The sequence below is a fragment of the Heteronotia binoei genome, chromosome 14, assembly GCF_032191835.1.
Source record: "Heteronotia binoei isolate CCM8104 ecotype False Entrance Well chromosome 14, APGP_CSIRO_Hbin_v1, whole genome shotgun sequence".
NCBI classification, from domain to species: Eukaryota; Metazoa; Chordata; class Lepidosauria; order Squamata; family Gekkonidae; genus Heteronotia; species Heteronotia binoei.
The window spans coordinates 31106119-31126428 of record NC_083236.1 but is presented as its reverse complement, the minus strand read 5'-3'; the positions used below and the strand labels follow the sequence as shown (position 1 = coordinate 31126428).

The window sequence follows — 20310 nt, the reverse complement described above, 5'->3', positions numbered from 1 at the left end:
CACAGCAGCTGGCTGACCCAAGGCCGTTCCAGCAGCTGTAAGTGGAGGAGTGAGGAATCGAACCCGGTTCTCCCAGATAAGAGTCTGATCCAGGGTCTGATTCAGTATAAGGCAGCTTTGTGGGCTTATGTAGTCGCAGAACCTTCCCTGCCTGCCCCTGCTCTCTTTAAATTTCTTTTTGGTTCAAATGCACTTGACTAGAAACTGAATAAAATTCCTACAAAGAGAAAAAGACATGGATTGCTGCATTTCAGGGAGAAATTGGGCCGAGAGGAATTAAGAGAGTTTCTCTCAACATTCCCAGCTGAAGTGACACTTCTTGGAATGAATGGGATCTCTCTAGGGATCTGATCTGGGGCAGAGGACCAGAGCACGGCTAGCACCAATGCCCTACGGACAGCCAAGACATACCTTGCTCATTAGTTTAGATCTGTGCTCATTAAAGTCTCCTCTTTTCCATTTAGGACAGAGCTTTCTTTGGTCCCTTCCTGCTTCGTTTCTGGACTCATTTGTTCAAACAGTTTGGACAGCTTGGCAAATCTCATGCTGCTTTGGATGTTCCTGGCTGCAAAGGCATAGAGCAGGGGGTTGACACAGTTGCTGAGGAATACCATGGAACCTGCAATGAAGGTTCCCTGGACTGCAATCTCCTCCAGAGCTTCAGATGCCTCACCGTCTGAATCTTCCATCACAGCTGAAGCAACGCTCAGTAAGTTAAAGATATGGTAGGGGAGGCAGCAGAGAGCAAAGGACACCACTACGGAAACGACCAGCCGGTTGGATCGGCGCTTTTTCGAGCCTGTCAAGCTGCTGATCCGTTTGGCAATGCACACGTAACAGATGGAGATAACGGCAAATGGAACCAGAAAGCCCACGAGAGTCTCCAGCAAGAGACAGGCCACCTTCTGAGAGTTCGAAATGTAGCTGCGAGAGGTACACTGTGGGCCAAACCCTGTGTCCTCAGTTTCTTGAAAGGGAAGGACAACCGCTCCGAAAGCAATAGAGAGAAGCCAGATGAGAAGCATCGCTAAGCAGGTGAACGTCTTTTTGGTCCTCCGTTGAACAGCAAAGGGGTGAAAGACAGCCATGAACCGTTCCAAGCTCAGGGCTGTGATCAGGAATATGCTTGCGTACATGTTGCAGCAAATGACAAAGACAAGGGCCTTGCAAGTTTCAATCCCAAAGAGCCAGGTATTGGCAATAGAATGAATCCAGACGGGCAAGGTCACAAGAACCAGGATGTCAGCAATGGCTAGATTAAGGATCAGCACAACAGATAGAGACCGTTGCTTCATTCGTCTACAAATGGTCCAGATCACAAAGGCGTTTCCGGGAACCCCAACAGCAAATGACAGACTCAGGATGGTGCAGACCAAAAGCCTTCCAATGGCAGATGCTGGAGGATTCTCATTTTCTTCAGACAGACTCATTCTTCTCAAAGTGATGGCCTTTCTTTGACTCAGGGTTTTAGCTTCTTAGTTCTGTACACACTGCTCCGTTTCTGCAGCAGCAGAGAGAGTCCCAAGGCTGACATAACACAACCACAAAAATGTAGCTTGTGACTTCTGCATTCGTATCACGGAAGTTTCACATCCTATTTTTTTTCTTCAGAATTCAGACTTTCAGGACTTGAAAGAACGAGATGCTTTGTCTGCAAAATTCTATGTTGCTGAGATTTTTTAACCTCATATGTGACCTTAGCTTAGTGTCAGAGTTAAGGATGATGGAGGAAGCTTTGCCCATTTTACGCATACACACACACACACACCATGTGGCTTTTGCTCTAGTATCCCCTCTTGTCAAACACGATGGGTAGATTTTCAGACACTTCCAAAAGCCTCCAGAACTGCTTTGGATGTAGGATGATAGACAGAATGGACACTATTAGTAATTACGCCCATGCCATGCCACTTTCTATTCTTTCAAAAATCCTTTGTTGGTTTCTCGTGTAGCAGAGACAGCAACTCCGTGCATTCTGTCCATTTGTCATAAGAACCTATGAAGAGCCTTTCTGGATCAAACCAGTGGTCCATCTGTTACCAGCATCCTATTTCACACAGTCACTAACCAGTTGCCCTGGTGGGCCAACAAACAGGACATCAAACAAATGGTTCACCTAAACCAGGAAATCAGGGAAGGAAGGACAGCATATGAAGGGAGGAAGGAGAAATCAAGCTCAAGGGAGACTTCCAATGGCCAATACATGGGACCTGGGGGGTCTAGAAGAGTTTCACCCTGGGCTGTGGTTTCTCCTGTCATGCATACATGAGTCTCACATGTGCACATCTGCACTCCTTGCACACTCTCCTGCAGGAAAGGCACGTGCACATTCTTACTATCACTCATAGATCTGTGCACATGCCTTTTCAGGCTGCAGTCCTGTGGATGCTTTCCAGAGAGCAAGGCCCTCAGAACTTAGTGAGGTTTAGTTCCGAGTAAACAGGCATAGGGATCACATGAACCACCTTCTTCTCATACACTCCTTTGTACACTCACACATAGTAGCTTGTGAAAATAGGTGACCCTGGCCCAGTTGCTCTCTTTCAGCCTAGCCCACCTCTCAGAGTTGTTATAACGACAAAAGAAGAAAGTGGCACCATAGACACTGCTGTGAGCTCCTTGGAAGACAGGTGGGATATGAACATATGAACATATGAAGCTGCCTTCTACTGAATCAGACCCTTGGTCCATCAAAGTCAGTATTGTCTACTCAGACTGGCAGCGGCTCTCCAGGGTCTCAAGCTGAGGTTTTTCATACCTACTTGCCTGGACCCTTTTTTAGTTGGAGATGCCGGGGATTGAACCTGGGACCTTCTGCTTCCCAAGCAGATGCTCTACCCACTGAGCCACTGTCCCTCCCCAAAATGTTTTAGAAATGCAGCTTTACCTGACTGGGTGGGGTGGGGTGGGGAGACATCTTCTCCCACCCCCAGTCAGGCAAAGCTGTGTTTCTAATACATCTTAATCTGACTTGTCTTCCAAGGAATTCTAGGTAGTAGATATGGTCCTGCTCCCTTCCTTTTCTCACTTCTGGATTTTGCAAGCCTCTCTGCTTTGCCATAGAAATAGTTTAAATCCACCTGTCAGTCAGAACCCCCAGAAGTGATGCAGGTGCATAAACAATGCCTTTGCCTCTCTTGTCTCCCCCACAACACTCATTCAAACAGTGGATGAGGTCAGGAGGCACTGCTGTAGGGTTGCCAATCCCCAGCTGGCGGCAGGGGATCCCTGGGTTTGGAGGCCCTCTCCCTGCTTCGGGTTTATTAGAAAGTGTGTGTGGGGGAGGGGGACTGGAATGTTCATTATACTCCGGTCTCATTGGGTATAATGAAGAATTGATCTGTGGGTATCTGGGACTCTGGGGTAGGGTTGCCAATCCCCAGGTGGGGGCAGGGGATCCCCTGGTTTGGAGGCCCTCCCCCCGCTTCAGGGTCATTAGAAAGCGGGGGGGGGGAGGAGGAGGGGAGGGAAATGTCTGCTGGGAACTCTGTTATTGCCTATGGAGATTTATTCCCATAGAAAATCATGGAGAATTGATCCACGGGTACCTGGGGCTATGCGGGGGCTGTTTTGGGGGGTAGAAGCACCAAATTTTCAGTATAGCATCTAGTGCCTCTCTCCAAAATACCCTCCAAGTTTCAAAAAGATTGGACCAGGGGGTCCAATTCTATGAGCCCCAAAAGAAGGTGCCCCTATCCTTCATTATTTCCTATGGAAGGAAGGAATTGAAAAGGTGTGCCGTCCCTTTAAATGTGATGGCCAGAACTCCCTTTGGAGTTCAATTATGCTTGTCACATCCTTAATCTTTGCTCCACCCCTAATGTCTCCTGGCTCCACCCCCAAAGTCTCCTGTCTCCACCCCCAAAGTCCCCAGATATTTCTTGAATTGGACTTGGCAACCCTACTCTGGGGGCACTGTTTTTGAGGTAGAGGCACCAAAATTTCACTATAGCATCTGGTGCCTCTCCTCAACCCCCCACCCACCCCAAGTTTCAAAAAGATTGGCTCAGGGGTCCAGTTCTATGATCCCCAAAAGAAGGTGTCCCATCCTCCATTATTTCCAATGGAGGGAAGGCATTTAAAAGGAGCGTGGTCCCTTTAAATGTGACAGCCTGAACTCCCTTCAGATTTCAATCATGCCTGTCACAACCTTGCTCCTGGCTCCCCAGATATTTCCTGAGTCCGACCTGGCAACCCTACTGGCAGAAGACTGCCTTTCATTCTGGGTAAGTTAAGATCAGGGCTCTTGACTCCCTTTCCCCCTACTGACTCTGAACTTTTACTGATGTGAGTTGAAAAAATGGCTGTATATTTAGTTGGATGGGTGTGTGCTGCCCTCTTGAGGCTATTCCAAAAACTGCATCCAGACTTTAAACACAAAACATGCTTAAATCCACACGTGTAAAGATTCTGCATTGCCCTCAAATAATGGTGAAAAACAATTGAGATACCAAATGATGATAACGTTAGGCAACTGTTGACTAAATATTCTACAAAAATGCCAATATATCATTAATAAGATTGCGAAATTGCTCTCCCGGTATCTTAACATTCCATGATGTAGTGGATGACCAGGTAGCTCTGGCTTCTTCTGTTTATCCTTTCTGCATTTGGTTCCTCACTCCTAGAGTCCTGTTCAGTAGAATGGGCAGGGAGAGGTGATCAGGGCTTGTTTTCTTAAAAACTCTCAAGAGGGAAATGAAGGAGAAACGCACAGGATTCTTTGAAATAGGATTGTTTTCATGTGCTATGGACTTGCCTCTACTTTAAAGCAGTTTCCAAACTTTAGACATGTCACCAACTTCCTCGGTTCTTTTTCAGGTTTTGTTTTTGGCTAACACCAAACAATAACCTTGAAACAACTGTGTTTTTTAAACATACTTTGTTGGATCAAAGACTGTCATGGTCTCCCAGTGCCCCTCATGAACTGTTAGACATTTTTTAGAATTTTGTTTCCATGAAGAGGTTCCAGAATTCCATTCTGGTGTGTTCCCCTAGGAAAAAAGCTGTAGGAGTGATAGAAGGGCAGTTTAATCCAGGAGTCTGCAATTTATGGCTGCAGAGGCAATTGTGCGTCAGGTTTTCGGGGTAGAAGTTCACTGGGTCAAAGCTCCTTTTGTCAGATACAAGTAGGAAATGAGCCACCATGGCATATTCTCAGACAGAAGATGGGAGAGGTGTTGTAGCGAAGGGAGTCAGGATGCAAGGTATAGTGCTTTATTTGAGCTGCTGGGGAGAAATGTGTAGGGGCAGAAAATTAGCATTTGTAGTGAGATAAGAATCCTGTGGGCCTTTTCAGCCTTTGGGGGTGGGGGGTGGGTTGGTTTCTCATTGTTCTGGATTTGTGAATGAATCAGTTGATCTGATCAGAGTTATAATCTCCCCTTGAAGCTTCTCTTTTGAGAACTGCAGCTCTTAGGTCAGCAATGGAATGTCCTGGAAGATTAAAATGTTCTCCCTCTAGTTTTTGAGCCTTGTGATTTTTTTGTTTTCAAATTTATGAAACTGAGCTTATTCTTCTGGATGAGGACTGACCTTTTTGTCCACTGCAGAGGGTGGAAGGGCATTACCATCTGATACTTGAGGGCATATATAACATTGGAAGACCAACAAGTGAATGAAGCGGGGATGGCATGCCTGATGTTAGGTCTGGTGATTGTGTGTTCAGAGTGAATATTGGGGACACAGCTGGCATTTTGGTTTATTGCAGACTCCTAATTTAATCCAGGATCACCTCATTTCCTGGCTAAAGTGGATTTACAGCTGAAGAACAGTTCTCCAGAAGAAGAAGAAGATGATGATATTGGATTTATATCCCGCCCTCCACTCCGAAGAGTCTCAGAGCGGCTCACAATCTCCTTTACCTTCCTCCCCCACAACAAACACCCTGTGAGGTGGGTGGGGCTGGAGAGGGCTCTCACAGCAGCTGCCCTTTCAAGGACAACCTCTGCCAGAGCTATGGCTGACCCAAGGCCATTCCAGCAGGTGCAAGTGGAGGAGTGGGGAATCAAACCCGGTTCTCCCAGATAAGAGTCCACACACTTAACCACTACACCAAACAATGTGAGTCGCTTTGAATACCCACTGGGGAGAAAGGCAGGATAAAATGGATAATGGGGGACATGCAAAACAATACAATGCACTTGATAGGTTGCCACTTGCCAGCATCAGGTACCGGGAATTTGGATTTAGTGGAAGAGGAAAGCAGAAGAAGGCAGAAGAGTATTGGTGGCAGAGGAAAGAAAACTATACAATTGCTAGGCTTTACTATCAACATAGGTGCATGTCTTTTGACAGACACCCTGTGAGGTGGGTGGGGCTGAAAGGGCTCTCACAGCAGCTGCCCTTTCAAGGACAACCTCTGCCAGAGCTATGGCTGACCCAAGGCCATTCCAGCAGCCGCAAATGGAGGAGTGGGGAATCAAACCCGGTTCTCCCAGATAAGAATCCACACACTTAACCACTGCACCAAACTGGCTCTCCAACAAACAAGGAAATCCCTCCAGCCAGAGGCATTCCGAATTGTGACCTGGAACGTCTTGCAGAGGCTTGCTCTCCTTTTAAACCAGCCAACAGAGAGACAATTGCCAGGTATGGAAAGGCAAGCAGTGCCTTCAGCAGTGCATAATAGTTGGGTGGGGTCGGCACAGTGATCCTTGATATGAAAACTGGCATTTTTACAAACGTGTCTATATTGTCACCTGTGAAACATCAGAAGGGATGCTTCTGTGTCTTGGCATTCCTGCGTTTTGGTTTTCCTCACCTATAATTTAATGAGAAGTTACGTAGGATGTATGGCTGGGGATGCTGATGCAAGCTTTATGGATGCGTATCCCAGAGCCTTGGGCAACCAATGGCTACACCTTGCTTAACACAACAGAGGCTCTGTAGGTGGGTGGCCCTAGGGGTTAGTGAATAAGCTTTATTGCTGTACCTTTACAGACCGGAGAACTTGTGTTTCCAAAAGAGGGAACTTAACTCTTTTCCCACCCACCAGGTTGATCCAACCAGTTGTTCTGGTGAAGAAAGAAGACCACTTTTTTTTTTTTTAAGGCTATGCCTGAGAATCATGAGGCCTGCATGGACAAAAGCCATGAGGGATGGGAGCTGTATTAAGAAACTGAGTGAAAAAGCTGGCTGGATCTAACCTAATCTCTTTTGTATGGGCTTGAATCAGGAGGATTGGGACAGGTGTTGTGAGTGTGATGATGTCCCTTGGGGGGAAACCTGGAATCGATGGTGAAAGCTCTAGAAATAGCTAGAAAGTCTATGGCAAAATCACAGAACTTTCAGTGTTTCCTAGAGCTACCACTGTTGCTTCCAGCTTTCACCCAGAAGTGACATCATCATGCTCATGACTCTAGTGGATATTTTTTAATCCCACCCACCCTCCAGCACTCCAAACGACAGCGGGTATGAGGATCTGGGGGCTTGGCAGCTCTAGTTTGAACACCTGTCTTTTCAGAAGGACTTTTGGGTTTAGACCTATAAGAAATGGGGAATGAAGAACTGGTGCTAGTGGGAATTTTTTTCATTGATTGTGTGATATATTATTATTGATTTTGTGATATATATTATTAAATACCCTGGAGATATTTAATTGAAAAGCAGTATTTCTTGCTGGGTTCAGGTAGCCGACTCAAGGTTGACTCAGCCTTCCATCCTTCTGAGGTCGGTAAAATGAGTACCCAGCTTGCTGGGGGGAAAGTGTAGATGACTGGGGAAGGCAATGTCAAATCACCCCGTAAAAAGTCTGCCATGAAAACATCGTGATATGATGTCACCCCAGAGTCAGAAATGACTGGTGCTTGCACCTTTACCTTTATTTCTGATTCCAGACTGCTTCTTTCCTCTCCCCGTGTGGGGTTTCAGACATATGGGGGGGAAGTGTATTGTATTGGAAGTGAAAATGCTGTCCCGTCTCAGCCTCCAGACTTAATGGCAAGAGAGAATAGATAGCTAGACAGGCACACTGACCTTTCCTTCCAATATGTACTCTTCTGCCATTGTCCCCTTAGAAATGTAGTTTGTGTCCTCAGGGACAATTTCCTTCCTTCCATTCTTTCTCTCAGATGAAGCTCCCCCCCATCTCCCTGTAGAAACCAAGAGAGATGACATTCTGTCTGTTCTTGGCACCATGAGGCAGATGGTCCTCTTGCCATCTGCTTCCATCCTTAGCTAATAAATTAGTAGCCTATCCTGTCTCTACTCCTTCCTATCCAAAGTGTGCTTCTCTAATAAAGAGAGGAATATTTCTGCCTTTAAAACTTGCAGTGTGACTCCGTGTAGCTCTGTAAGCTGAGTAACTCGGTAAAGTGATGCTCCTGCATTTTGTAGCTTTATTTAAGCACTCTGCTAACTAGTGGGAATTGGACCAGTTAACCAGAACAATCTTGGGATCCCCCTAGGGAGCTGCCCTAATTTGTCTACTCAAAATGATTTTATTCAATAGCGCTTTCTAAAGAGTTCTTGGAATTTCAGCCTTAAGACCCTCCTTTCTCTCTGTCCTTCCTGGTTCTCAGTTGCCCCTTTTCTTTAAAAAAAGGTGTGTTGGGACATCTTTACATATATCTGGGTGGGGTGGGGGGTGGGCTCCCTCTGTGAATCCTACCCCCCCCAGGGAAAGTGCATGCGCAATACATAGCCTCTCCTCTCCCGGTGTAGTGAACGCCGCGTGGTCACTGTCTGGTGGCTATGCCTGGCAGATGGTCACTGCAATGGCCTCTCCTGCATTACTGCATCCGTAGCAACACCTTCTCGCTGGTCCCCCCCGTTTTCACAGAGTTTGCTACGTCATGGTGCGACCGAATGTCCGGCGGTATAACCGGATGGGCGGGCTGGGCCCACCAACCTCGCCAGCCTAAGAGAAGGAAAACTCTAACATCAAACCCGGGCAGATAGAGCTCGTTAATGTAACACCTACCACCTGGAGGACTCGCTGCCGGCGTCCCGGCTTACTGGGCCATGGCAGATGACCCCCAGGTGAAAGGGTGGAGCCAGTACCGCGCACACTGCGCTTCACCTAAAAAATTCCTCTGCGCAGGCCTGAAGGGCATATCCACACACACAACCCACAACGCATCAAGTCCTGCAGCGATGGGCAAGGGGCGAAACGGCAGGTGGAAGGTGCCACTGGAAGCCGCAGTTCCGATCCAGCATGTAGGCGGTTCAGGGTATTGGTCGCCTGATGCTAACCCGGAGACGAAAGCATTTTTCGGCAGCACCCTGAACGACCAAGCAGCCTTATCTAGGGACAGCACTGCTTGCTCCACACGGAGAGGGGCCTAGAAAAGGTGGCCTAAACAAAGCTCGTCTCCCCCACCCCAGTTGGCTAGCCACGGTCAACGGGCATCCTTACTTGCGGTCGAAAAATAACAACAAAGAAAAGGCATGCACGTGCCTCACAAAGTGTGCAAAGACTAAAGCTTGCGTGTTGGAACATCAGAACCATGCTTGACACAGTAGGCAGTGGTCGCCCTGAACGACGCTCTGCTCTAGTTGCCCACGAACTTCTCAGGTTGAATATCGACATAGCAGCTCTCAGTGAGGTCCGTTTCCCTGAGGAAGGTAGTCTTCAAGAACACAGTGCTGGCTATACCCTCTACTGGTCGGGTAAGTCAAAGGCTGAGAGCCGCCTTTCTGGCGTTGGCTTCATGGTCAGGAACTCCATTGCCTCCAAACTCGAAAACCTGCCAACAGGTCACTCAGATCGCATCATGTCCATGCGCCTCCCACTTCAAAACAAGCAGCATGCAACACTCTTCAGTGTGTATGCCCCAACCCTTCAAGCAGATCCTGCAGAAAAGAACAAGTTCTATGCTGATCTACGCAACCTCGTACGGAAGACCCCTACAGAGGACAAGGTGATCATCCTTGGCGACTTCAATGCCGGAGTAGGTAAAGACTCGGAAGCCTGGAAAGGAGTACTTGGCAAACACGGCATTGGCAACTGCAATGACAACGGGCGCCTCCTGCTAGAATTCTGCATGGAGCACCAGCTCACCATCACCAACACTATCTTCCAGCAGAAGAACAGTCTGAAGACAACCTGGATGCACCCACGGTCCAAGCATTGGCACCTTATCGACTATATTCTGGTGCGCCAGAGAGACCTTCGAGATGTCTTACACACCTGAGTAATGCCCAGCGCAGAATGTCATACGGATCATCGTCTTGTACGCTGCAATCTCCGTCTTCACTTTAAACCCACACCCAGGAGAGGAGGTATCCCTCGGAGGAACTTTCAGGTTGGCAGCCTCCAGTCAGCCGAAGTTAAAGCTGCCTTCCAGGCAAAACTCCAGTCAAGAATTGAGGACCCCAGTTGCCCCACAGACCCTTCTCCAGAAGCACTCTAGGAACACCTAAAAACTACCATCCTGCAGATCTCTGAAGAAGTCCTCGGGTTCTCCACAAGGAAGAACAAGGACTGGTTTCATGAGAACAATCAAGAGATCCAAGAATTACTGGCAAAAAAGAGATCTGCCTACCAAGCACATCTTGCTCAGCCCTCCTGTCCTGGGAAAAAAGCAACCTTTCGCGCTGCATGTAGCAACCTCCAGCGCAAGCTTCGAGACATTCAGAACGAGTGGTGGACCAAGCTTGCAGAGAGAACCCAGCTGTGTGCAGACACTGGTGATTTAAGAGGGTTCTACGAAGCCCTGAAGGCAGTATATGGTCCATCATATCAGGCTCAGAGTCCCTTGCATAGTGCAGACGGCCAAGTGCTCCTCACAGACAAGGCATCCATACTGAACCGGTGGTCGGAGTATTTTCAGGTTCTCTTCAGTGCCAACCGCGTAGTTCAAGATTCAGCAATCCACCTCACCCCACTTCAACCGGTGAAAACAGAGTTGGATGAGATCCCCACCCTAGAAGAGACTGTTAAAGCCATCAAGCAACTGAAAAGTGGCAAGGCAGCAGGAGTTGATGGAATTCCACCAGAGATCTGGAAGCATGGGGGCACAGTACTACATAGCTCACTTCACAAAGTACTTGTCACCTGCTGGGAACAAGGCAAATTACCACAGGACTTTCGCGATGCAATCATCATCACCCTATACAAGAACAAAGGGGAAAAGTCAGACTGCTCCAACTACCGGGGGATAACCCTGCTCTCCATCGCAGGCAAAATCCTTGCCAGAATACTCCTGAACAGACTGGTGCCCACCATTGCAGAAGAACTCCTCCCAGAGAGCCAGTGCGGCTTCAGAGCTAACAGGAGCACCACCGACATGGTATTTGTTCTCAGGTATTTGTTCTCAAGAGAAATGCAGGGAACAGAACAAGGCTCTGTATGTGACTTTTGTCGACCTTACCAAAGCTTTCGATATCGTTAGCAGGAAAGGCCTGTGGCAAATCTTGGAACGTTTAGGATGTCCCCCAAGGTTCCTCAGCATGATCATCCAGCTACACGAAGACCAGCGAGGCCAAGTCAGACACTGCAACGACCTCTCGGAGCCCTTCCCAATAGGTACAGGTGTAAAGCAAGGCTGCGTTCTCGCGCCAACTCTCTTTACGATCTTCTTTAGCATGATGCTTCAAAGAGCCGCAGTAGATCTAGATGATGACGATGGTGTATACATCCGCTATCGCACCGATGGCAGCCTGTTCAACCTGAGGCGACTAAAGGCACACTCCAAGACAATGGAAAAACTCATCCGAGAGCTACTGTTTGCTGATGATGCTGCACTCGTCTCCCACTCGGTATCAGCTCTGCAGCATATGACGTCCTGCTTTGCAGAGGCTGCCAAGCTATTCGGCCTAGAAGTTAGTCTGAAGAAGACAGAAGTTCTCCACCAGCCTGCACCTCAGGAAGATTATCACCCTCCCTGCATCACTGTGGGTGAATCAGTTCTGAAGACAGTCCAGCAGTTCAGCTACCTGGGGTGCATCATCTCCTCAGATGCCAAGATCGACAAGGAGATTGACAACAGGCTGGCAAAGGCAAACCGGGCATTTGGTCGACTGCACAAAAGAGTGTGGAGCAACAAGCATCTGAAAAAAGGCACAAAGATCAATGTTTACAAAGCGGTTGTGATGACAACCCTCATCTACGGCTCCGAATCGTGGGTTTTATACCGTCATCACCTGCGACTCCTTGAGCGCTTTCATCAGCGCTGCCTTCGCACCATCCTCAACATCCACTGGAGTGACTTTGTGACCAACACTGAAGTCCTCAAGAGGGCGGAGGTTACCAGCATCGAGGCACTGCTGTTGAAGACGCAGCTGCGCTGGGCAGGGCATATTTCTAGGATGGAAAACCACCGCCTTCCCAAGATTGCCCTGTATGGCGAACTCTCCACCGGCCATCGAAATAGAGGGGCACCAAAGAAGAGGTACAAGGACTCCTTGAAGAAATCCCTTAGCACCTGTCACATCAACCATCACCAGTGGTCTGACCTAGCCTCAGATCGCAAAGCATGGAGGCACACCATCCACCAGGCTGTCTCTTCCTTTGAGAACGCACGCATAGCTGGTCTTGAGGACAAAAGGAGAGTGAGGAAGAATCGCACTGCTACAGGACCAACCCTAAATCAGACTTTTCCCTGCAGCCGCTGTGGCCGGACCTGCCTGTCCCACATTGGTCTTGTCAGCCACCAGCGAGCCTGCAGCAAACGTGGACTATTGCACCCTTCTTAAATCTTCGTTCGCGAAGCCAAGCCGAGAGAGACATATATCTGCATTTCATGTGTGGGTTGCCGCCCCCCCGCCCAGTGATACTATATTTTTTGTTGTTCACAGGGCCTTTTTTTTGTAGAAAACCCCCAGCAGGAACTCATCTGCATATTAGGCCACACCCCTTGATGGCACCATTGTTTCACACTGCTTTTTGTAGAAAAAGTCCAGCAGGAACTCATTTGCATATTAGGCCATACCTCTGACACCAAGCCAGCCAGAACTGTGTTCCTGTGCATTCCTGCTCAGAAAAAGCCCTGGTTGTTCAGTCACAGTCGAGTCCGACTATTTGCGACTCCAGGGACCAAGTCATGGCAGACCCTCCTGTCTTCCGCCATCCTCCAAAGTCCACACAAATTCATGTTTGTTATATCTGTAACACTGTCCAGCCATCTCATCTTTTGCTGTCCGCTTCTTTTGCCTTCTGTCTTTCTCAGCAAAAGGGTCTTCTCCAGGGAGTGCTCCCTTCTCATTTGGTCGCCAAAGTATTTGAGCTTCAGCATTTACTTGTGTTCTATTATCTTAAGTGCAGATTGCCAGGCAATTATATTGGGGAAATTAATTGCACCGAGTTTAATAATGGCTCAGTATCAGGTCAGCAGCCCTAACCTTGATGGATCAGAACACCGAGTAATGGTAGCCACCTACAGTGCCTGGATACATGGCATCATTTCCCATTATGCAAGTATTCCACTCATTCTGCACACCTACACATTTGTCAAGCCACACTGGAATCTTAGGAAATCTTGGTGGTTTCCACAGGGGAGACAGGCTTGTGTGGCTTTGATCATGTTACTGCTTGGGCTGCTGATACAGTGCAGCAGCGTTGACACTTCCCTGAGACCAGTTTTCCCACAATTCCCTGTCTTAGTCTCATCAGCAGGCATTGTCTGCCCCCAGGCCACCACAGGATTTCAATTTTTGTAAAATATAATATTGTTATAGCGATGTAAGTTACATAATGATTATGTGACAGGCTATCTGAATTCTCAGCTGTCATTCTCAAAAGGAAATAGCACGGTCTGTCATGGAGTTATGAAAGGAGCTTGGACTTTCATATCCCGTAAATGTTGTTGATCTCTAAGGTGCTACTGGATTCGAATCTAGCTGTTCTGTTGCAGAACAATATAGCAACCCCCTGAAACCTTTCTGCAACAGAAGAAGCTAGGGATTTTTTTTTTAATGAAAGCTGGGAATTCAGAAAACCTGTCACAAATATCATTATCGCACCATATTGCTATAACATATTGATATAACAATGTTCAATTGCCATTAAAAAAAAAATCTGCCTGTGGTAAGGGGAGGAAATGGCAGCCATGGGGTTAGGATGAGGGAAAATAGCTGCCATGTGGGTGGAGAACACTATACCCAGAATCTCAGGAGCAATCTTCGATGTGAATATGGAAAGGTGGGCATTCCAGTTAGTCTATGTGATCAGATTTGTTGGACAACTCAAACTGAAAATTGAAGCGGGCGATTCTTGAAGTTGACATCATCAGTGAAAAAGATTTGCCAAAACGGAACCACTGGCTCACTATTGGCAATTTCTTCAGTGTCTAGGAGCCCAAGGAGGATAGCAAAAAATAAGGATTTATTATCAAGTTGATATTTAATTTCTGTATATGGGGATTTTGGACTGTGTAATTAACTTAAATGGACAAGACATGAATTGAATCAACTGAGGTGGACAAGACATTATGTATATGGAATTTATTTAATATTTGATGTGCAATACTTAATTTATTGCACTTATTACATTTCATACAGTTTCATGTAATGTATTGTACATGGTGGGTTCTTGTTTTATTGTTACTGCCTGGAAGTTGGCAGCCCTATTAGCAACCCCCTGCCCTTTCACACACACACACACACACACACACACACACACACACAGAGCCCCTGCAGCTGCTCCAATGAGCAATGGAAGCAGACAGGGGAGGGAGAATGCTGTGTGTTGTGCAATGCTGCAGCATCATTTCTGGATGAAAAATGGAATGAACATAAGAACATAAGAGAAGCCATGTTGGATCAGGCCAACGGCCCATCCAGTCCAACACTATGTGTCACACAGTGGCAAAAAAAATTATATATAAACACACACTGTGGCTAATAGCCACTGATGGACCTCTGCTCCATATTTTTATCTAAACCCCTCTTGAAGGTGGCTACTCTTGTGGCCGCCGCCACCTTCTGTGGCAGTGGATTCCACATGTTAATCACCCTTTGGGTGAAGAAGTACTTCCTTTTATCCATTTTAACCTGTCTGCTCAGCAATTTCATCTAATGCCCACAAGTTCTTGTATTGTAAGAAAGGGAGAAAAGTACTTCTTTCTCTACTTTCTCCATCCCATGCATTATCTTGTAAACCTCTATCATGTCACCCCACAGTCGACGTTTCTCCAAGCTAAAGAGTCCCAAGCGTTTCAACCTTTCTTCATAGGGAAAGTGCTCCAGCCCTTTAATCATTCTAGTTGCCCTTCTCTGGACTTTCTCCAATGCTATAATATCCTTTTTGAGGTGCGGTGACCAGAACTGCACAAAGTACTCCAAATGAGACCGCACCATCGATTTATACAGGGGCATTATGATACTGCCTGATTTGTTTTCAATTCCCTTCCTAATAATTCCCAGCATGGCGTTGGCCTTTTTTATTGCAAACGCACACTGTCTTGACATTTTCAGTGAGTTATCTACCATGACCCCAAAATCTCTCTCTTGGTCAGTCTCTACCAGTTCACACCCCATCAACTTGTATTTGTAGCTGGGATTCTTGGCCCCAATGTGCATTACTTTGCACTTGGCCACATTGAACCACATCTGCCATGTTGACGCCCACTCACCCAGCCTCAACAGATCCCTTTGGAGTTCCTCACAATCCTCTCTGGTTCTCACTACCCTGAACAATTTAGTGTCATCCGCAAACCTGGCCACTTCACTGCTCACTCCCAACTCTAAATCATTTATGAACAAGTTAAAGAGCATGGGACCCAGTACCGAGCCCTGCGGCACCCCACTGCTTACCGTCCTCCACTGCGAAGACTGCCCATTTATACTCACTCTCTGCTTCCTATTACTCAGCCAGTTTTTGATCCACAAGAGGACCTGTCCTTTTACTCCATGATTCTCAAGCTTTCTAAGGAGCCTTTGATGAGGAACTTTATCAAAAGTTTTCTGGAAGTCAAGGTAAACATCATCTATCGGGTCTCCTTTGTCCACATGCTTGTTCACCCCCTCAAAGAAATGTAACAGGTTAGTGAGGCAAGATCTTCTCTTGCAGAACCCATGCTGAGTCTTCCTCTATAACCCGTGTTCATCAATGTGCCTACTCATTCTGTCCTTGATAATGGTTTCTACCAACTTTCCCGGTATTGAAGTCAGACTGACTGGCCTGTAATTTCCCAGATCTCCTCTGGAACCCTTTTTAAAGATGGGGGTGACACTGTGATGTCACTGTGATGACAAGTGATGTCACTGTGCCACATGTGCATGTATGGTGCAATTCCTGTCTTGTTTTCAACCCCCAGTCCTGCCGTTGGTTGCCAGCCAAAGGTCTACCAACTGTAATGAACCAGGGGTGGCAGATAACTAGGGTTGCCAAGTCCAAATCAAGAAATATCTGGGGACTTTGAGGGTGGAGCCAAGAGACATTAGGGGTGGAGCCAAGATCAAGGCTGTGACAAGCATAATTGAACTCCAAAGGGAGTTCTGGCCATCACATTTAAAGGGACGGCACACCTTTTCAATTCCTTCCTTCCATAGGACATAATGAAGGATAGGGGCACCTTCTTTTGGGGCTCATAGTATTGGACACCCTGGTCCAATCTTTTTGAAACTTGGGGGGTTTTTTGGGGAGAGGCACTAGATGCTATACTGAAAATACCCCCAAAAACAGCCCCCCCCCGAGCCCCAGATACCCGCGGATCAATTCTCCATGATTTTCTATGGGAATAAATCTCCATAGGGAATAATAGAGTTCCCAGCAGACATTTCCCTCCCCTCTCCCCACTTTCTGACGACCCTGAAGCGGGGGGAGGGCCTCCAAACCGGGGGATCCCCTGCCCCCACCTGGGGATTGGCAACCCTATAGATAACCCATGTGGAAACGGGTCAGGGCGAATGCACTACTAGCAATACACTTAACAGTTCTCTCAACTCTGGGAGTGTTCTGGGTATGATACCACTCCAGTGGTTTCCCACTAAGTACACACCATGCCTCCCCTATCTTTCCTCCTTGCACACATGTGCACACTGCCTGTGTTTCTGGAGCTGGTGAGGCAGGGGCATGTAGGGATGGGGTTTTCCTTTTCACAAGAACTGAGGTTCAGCTGCCCCCGAAATAGGGTAAGGAGCCTCCAAGTGGGGCCTGGAGTTCTCCCGGAATTAGAACTGATCTCTATGCTACTGAGATCACTTCCTTTGGAGCTAAGGATAGATTAGACAGTCCAGTTGTGGCATCACATTCCCCTCTGAGTTCGCTATCTCTCCCAGACTCCACCCTCCCCAGCACCATACCCAAATCTCCAGGAATCTCCCAAGTCAGAGTTTGCTGCCCCATGTCTGAAAGTATGGCTAAGAACTGAAAAGCCAACAGGCCAGGAATACCCTGTAAAAAGTTAGGTCCAAGATGAAGGTTTCTAGTTGTAGGAGGAGGCCTCTATGCTGAGAAATGGAAAGCTATTCTGAGCAAGAAAGCAGATGAAGCAATTTGTGGTTACTGGCCAGGACTCAGAAGTTCATTCCTTGCGAGCCTCAACTCCATGAAGATTTGTGGGACTATTAATCCATTGATCAAAGTGTAGCTGCTGGCTAAGCAACTTGCATGAGTGAGGCAGGAGGAAGGCAGAACAGGGATAATTACGAATTGCCAAATCTGACTTAAACGGTGTTTGTACATCCATGTGAAAAAGATTCTGGTTCATGTCAGGCCCATTGAAAAAGGGTTTGGGGGACAACATTCTGGTCACTCTGGGGGTCCATAGAGCTAGACAAGTCATGTGATTTGAGTTAGATGTGGGTGGTATGAGGGTGGGTCCAGGGGTAGCTCTTGGTACCCCTCTCTTGAGCAGATGTTTCTGGCTATGTGAAAAAGATCCTGGATCAAGGAGATGCTGTGAGGGATCTTCAACACATATTTATTTAACTACTGGGTGTTGTGCTTTCAATGGGGGTCCGGTTGCCAACTCTGAGTTGGAAAATTCCTGAAGATTTGGGGGAGTAGTGTCAGAAGAGGACTAGACACTGTCTCTTAACCTCACTCTCCTGAGAGGTGGGGGTGGATGGTGAGCTTTACACAAGAGTCAGATAGATAGACAGGCAAACTGTGAGTTTTCTTCCTGTTTACTCTTCTGTCTCTGTCCCTTTGATGTGTAGACTGATACTCACAGGGAATTGCTTCCTTTGTTCCATTCTCACTTACTCTTGCATACACACAAAGAAGGAGCACATTGCTCTCCATCTTTGTCCCCATGGATGCAGGACATACATCTCAGCATCTGCACCCATCATGGGTCAGTTAGATTCTATTCCTCTCTTAAATCTATCTTATGTAGAATGGAGTTAACTAAGCAAAGGACACTTTATTAGTTTGGAACTGACTAGTTCCTCTGTGTAATTCTGTAACTTTGCTATCACATACAGAACAAAGAAGCTACTGCTGCGTGTAGCCTTTTTAGTGCATTCTGCTAAATGAGGTAGAGATGACTGGCTTACTATACCAATGAACAGAACAAGTAGAACCTGAGGAAGGCAGATTCTGGGGAAGGGCGAGAGCTCCACAGAGATTTGATACCATACAATTCACCCTCCAAAGCTGCCATTTCCTTCAGGGGAACTGACCTTTGCGGTCCGGAGATCAGTTTAGGAGATCTCCAGGCCCCACCTGGAGGATGGTAAGCCAATATGTGAGGCTTTCATTTTTTTTGTCTCTTCCTCTCAGAAGCCCAGACACCATCACCTTTTTAAAATCAGCAAACCTATTCCACACCTGCACATAGGAGACTAGCAAGACAAGACCTTCAGATCATATGGCCTGAGACATCTTCCCGCTCCCTCCCTCTTTTTCAGTGGCTGATGTCATTTCAGCCAGGGCCGGTGCATGGGAGTAGGCAAGGTAAGCAGCCGCCTAGGACGCCACCTCGCTGTGGAGGCAGGTGCCCCCTCTCCATCCCCGCTCATGCCGACCCTTTCCCGCCCCCGCCGCTTCCCTCTCCGTCCTGCTCACACCACTTCAGATACTGAAGAAAGAGAGGACTGGGCAAGGGGCAGGCTGAGTGTTCTCGCTTTGCCTGCCCCTTACCCAGCCCTTTCCCCCGCTTCAGAGGGAACTGGCAGCGCCGTTGCAATTATGTCACTTTCAGGTGACGTCATCGTGCCACACGTGCAAAGCGCATACGATTAGAGTCTGGGGGCGTGGGGTTCTGCCTGGGGTGGCAGAACCCCTAGCACCAGGGTTGATTTCAGCTGCTTCTATTAATCATGTCCCCTGTTAAACCCTTTTACTGTAAACCAGGGGTGGCCAATAGGGCTCTAAGTTAGCTTCCCCAGTGGCGCAGTCCTCATCTGTCCTGGGGTTGGAGGGATTGAGTCATGACATGCGACTCAGCCAAAAAGAGGGTCGATGAGTTGGTAGCAGTACAGCTTGGCTTTTATATCTATAAGATGATGATATATAACTCTTTCATTGTTCAAAGCCATTTGCATGATCATCTTATTCTAACTCTTATGCCAGCCCAATAAAGTATGCCAGTATTATTATTTCCATGTTGTAGATGGAGTGGGGGGTGGGTGGAGGCTGGATAAGGACCAGAAGATAGCTGAGGTCTTGGTTAGAATTCAGCTGCCTGCTCCTTTCTCTTATATTTTAGGAGACTATCATTAGGAGATGACAGTCTTTTAAAATATAGATTTCTTCTTTGTGTCCAGCCTTACCCTGCTTCCTCTGTCCCAACGGTGAAGAAAGACCATTAATGGCCAGGTTTAGCAGAAAATGCATCTGGGTAGAAAAATGGTGAGGGACTGTTTCTGATGGTCAGTATTAAAAAAAAAATTGGCCTGTTCAAGTGTTCATCCAAGATGAAACCAATGTAGAACGATGAAAACTATTTCTCTCAATCTCATTGAGCTGACTCTGGGTTCCAACTCAGCAGCCTCTCAAGACAAACCTGGAGAGCCAGAAACATGGCCTGTTGGAGAGAAAGGAGCTCCAGGGTATCCCCACATGGTAAAAGACTCTTCCCATCTGTTCCAGAAGTGGCCCCTGAGGAGCCATTGAATCTTTTCCACCAGGACTTCCCTCTGTCTCCACCAGACAGGGCCAGATTAACAATTAGGCCAAGTCGGCACTGGCCTATGGGCCCCCATGCTTTTATGGGCCCCGGGCCAACCTTCCTCTCCCCCCACCAGTCCCCCCCCTCCTTGCAGCCCTCCCAGCCTGCACGCCCAGCCAGCAACTGAGCTGCTCTTTGCCCAACTTGCATCATCACCAAGTTTGCTTCTTTCTTCCTCTCCCCACAGCTTTGTCAAAGGGGCTTTTGAGAAGGGGCCTGCAGGCTGCAGCAGGGGCTGCATGCGACTGGGCTAGGGTTGCCAAATCCAATTCAAGAAATATCTGGGGACTTTGGGGGTGGAGCCAGGAGA

At 47.6% G+C, this 20310-nt stretch overlaps 1 protein-coding gene across 1 annotated transcript; it reads right to left on the bottom strand.

Moving 5' to 3' along the window:
* Positions 1-419: 419 nt before the first annotated feature.
* LOC132582280 (leukotriene B4 receptor 1-like) lies at positions 420-1483 on the bottom strand. The gene has a single exon (XM_060253819.1). It carries the CDS (start codon positions 1428-1430, stop codon positions 420-422), a length of 1011 nt encoding a protein of 336 aa, XP_060109802.1. The 5' UTR covers positions 1431-1483.
* Positions 1484-20310: the final 18827 nt, after the last annotated feature.

Bases quoted from the DNA above. Each gene is read 5' to 3' on its own strand.
- LOC132582280 (XM_060253819.1), bottom strand. From the start codon at position 1,430: ATGAGTCTGTCTGAAGAAAATGAGAATCCTCCAGCATCTGCCATTGGA.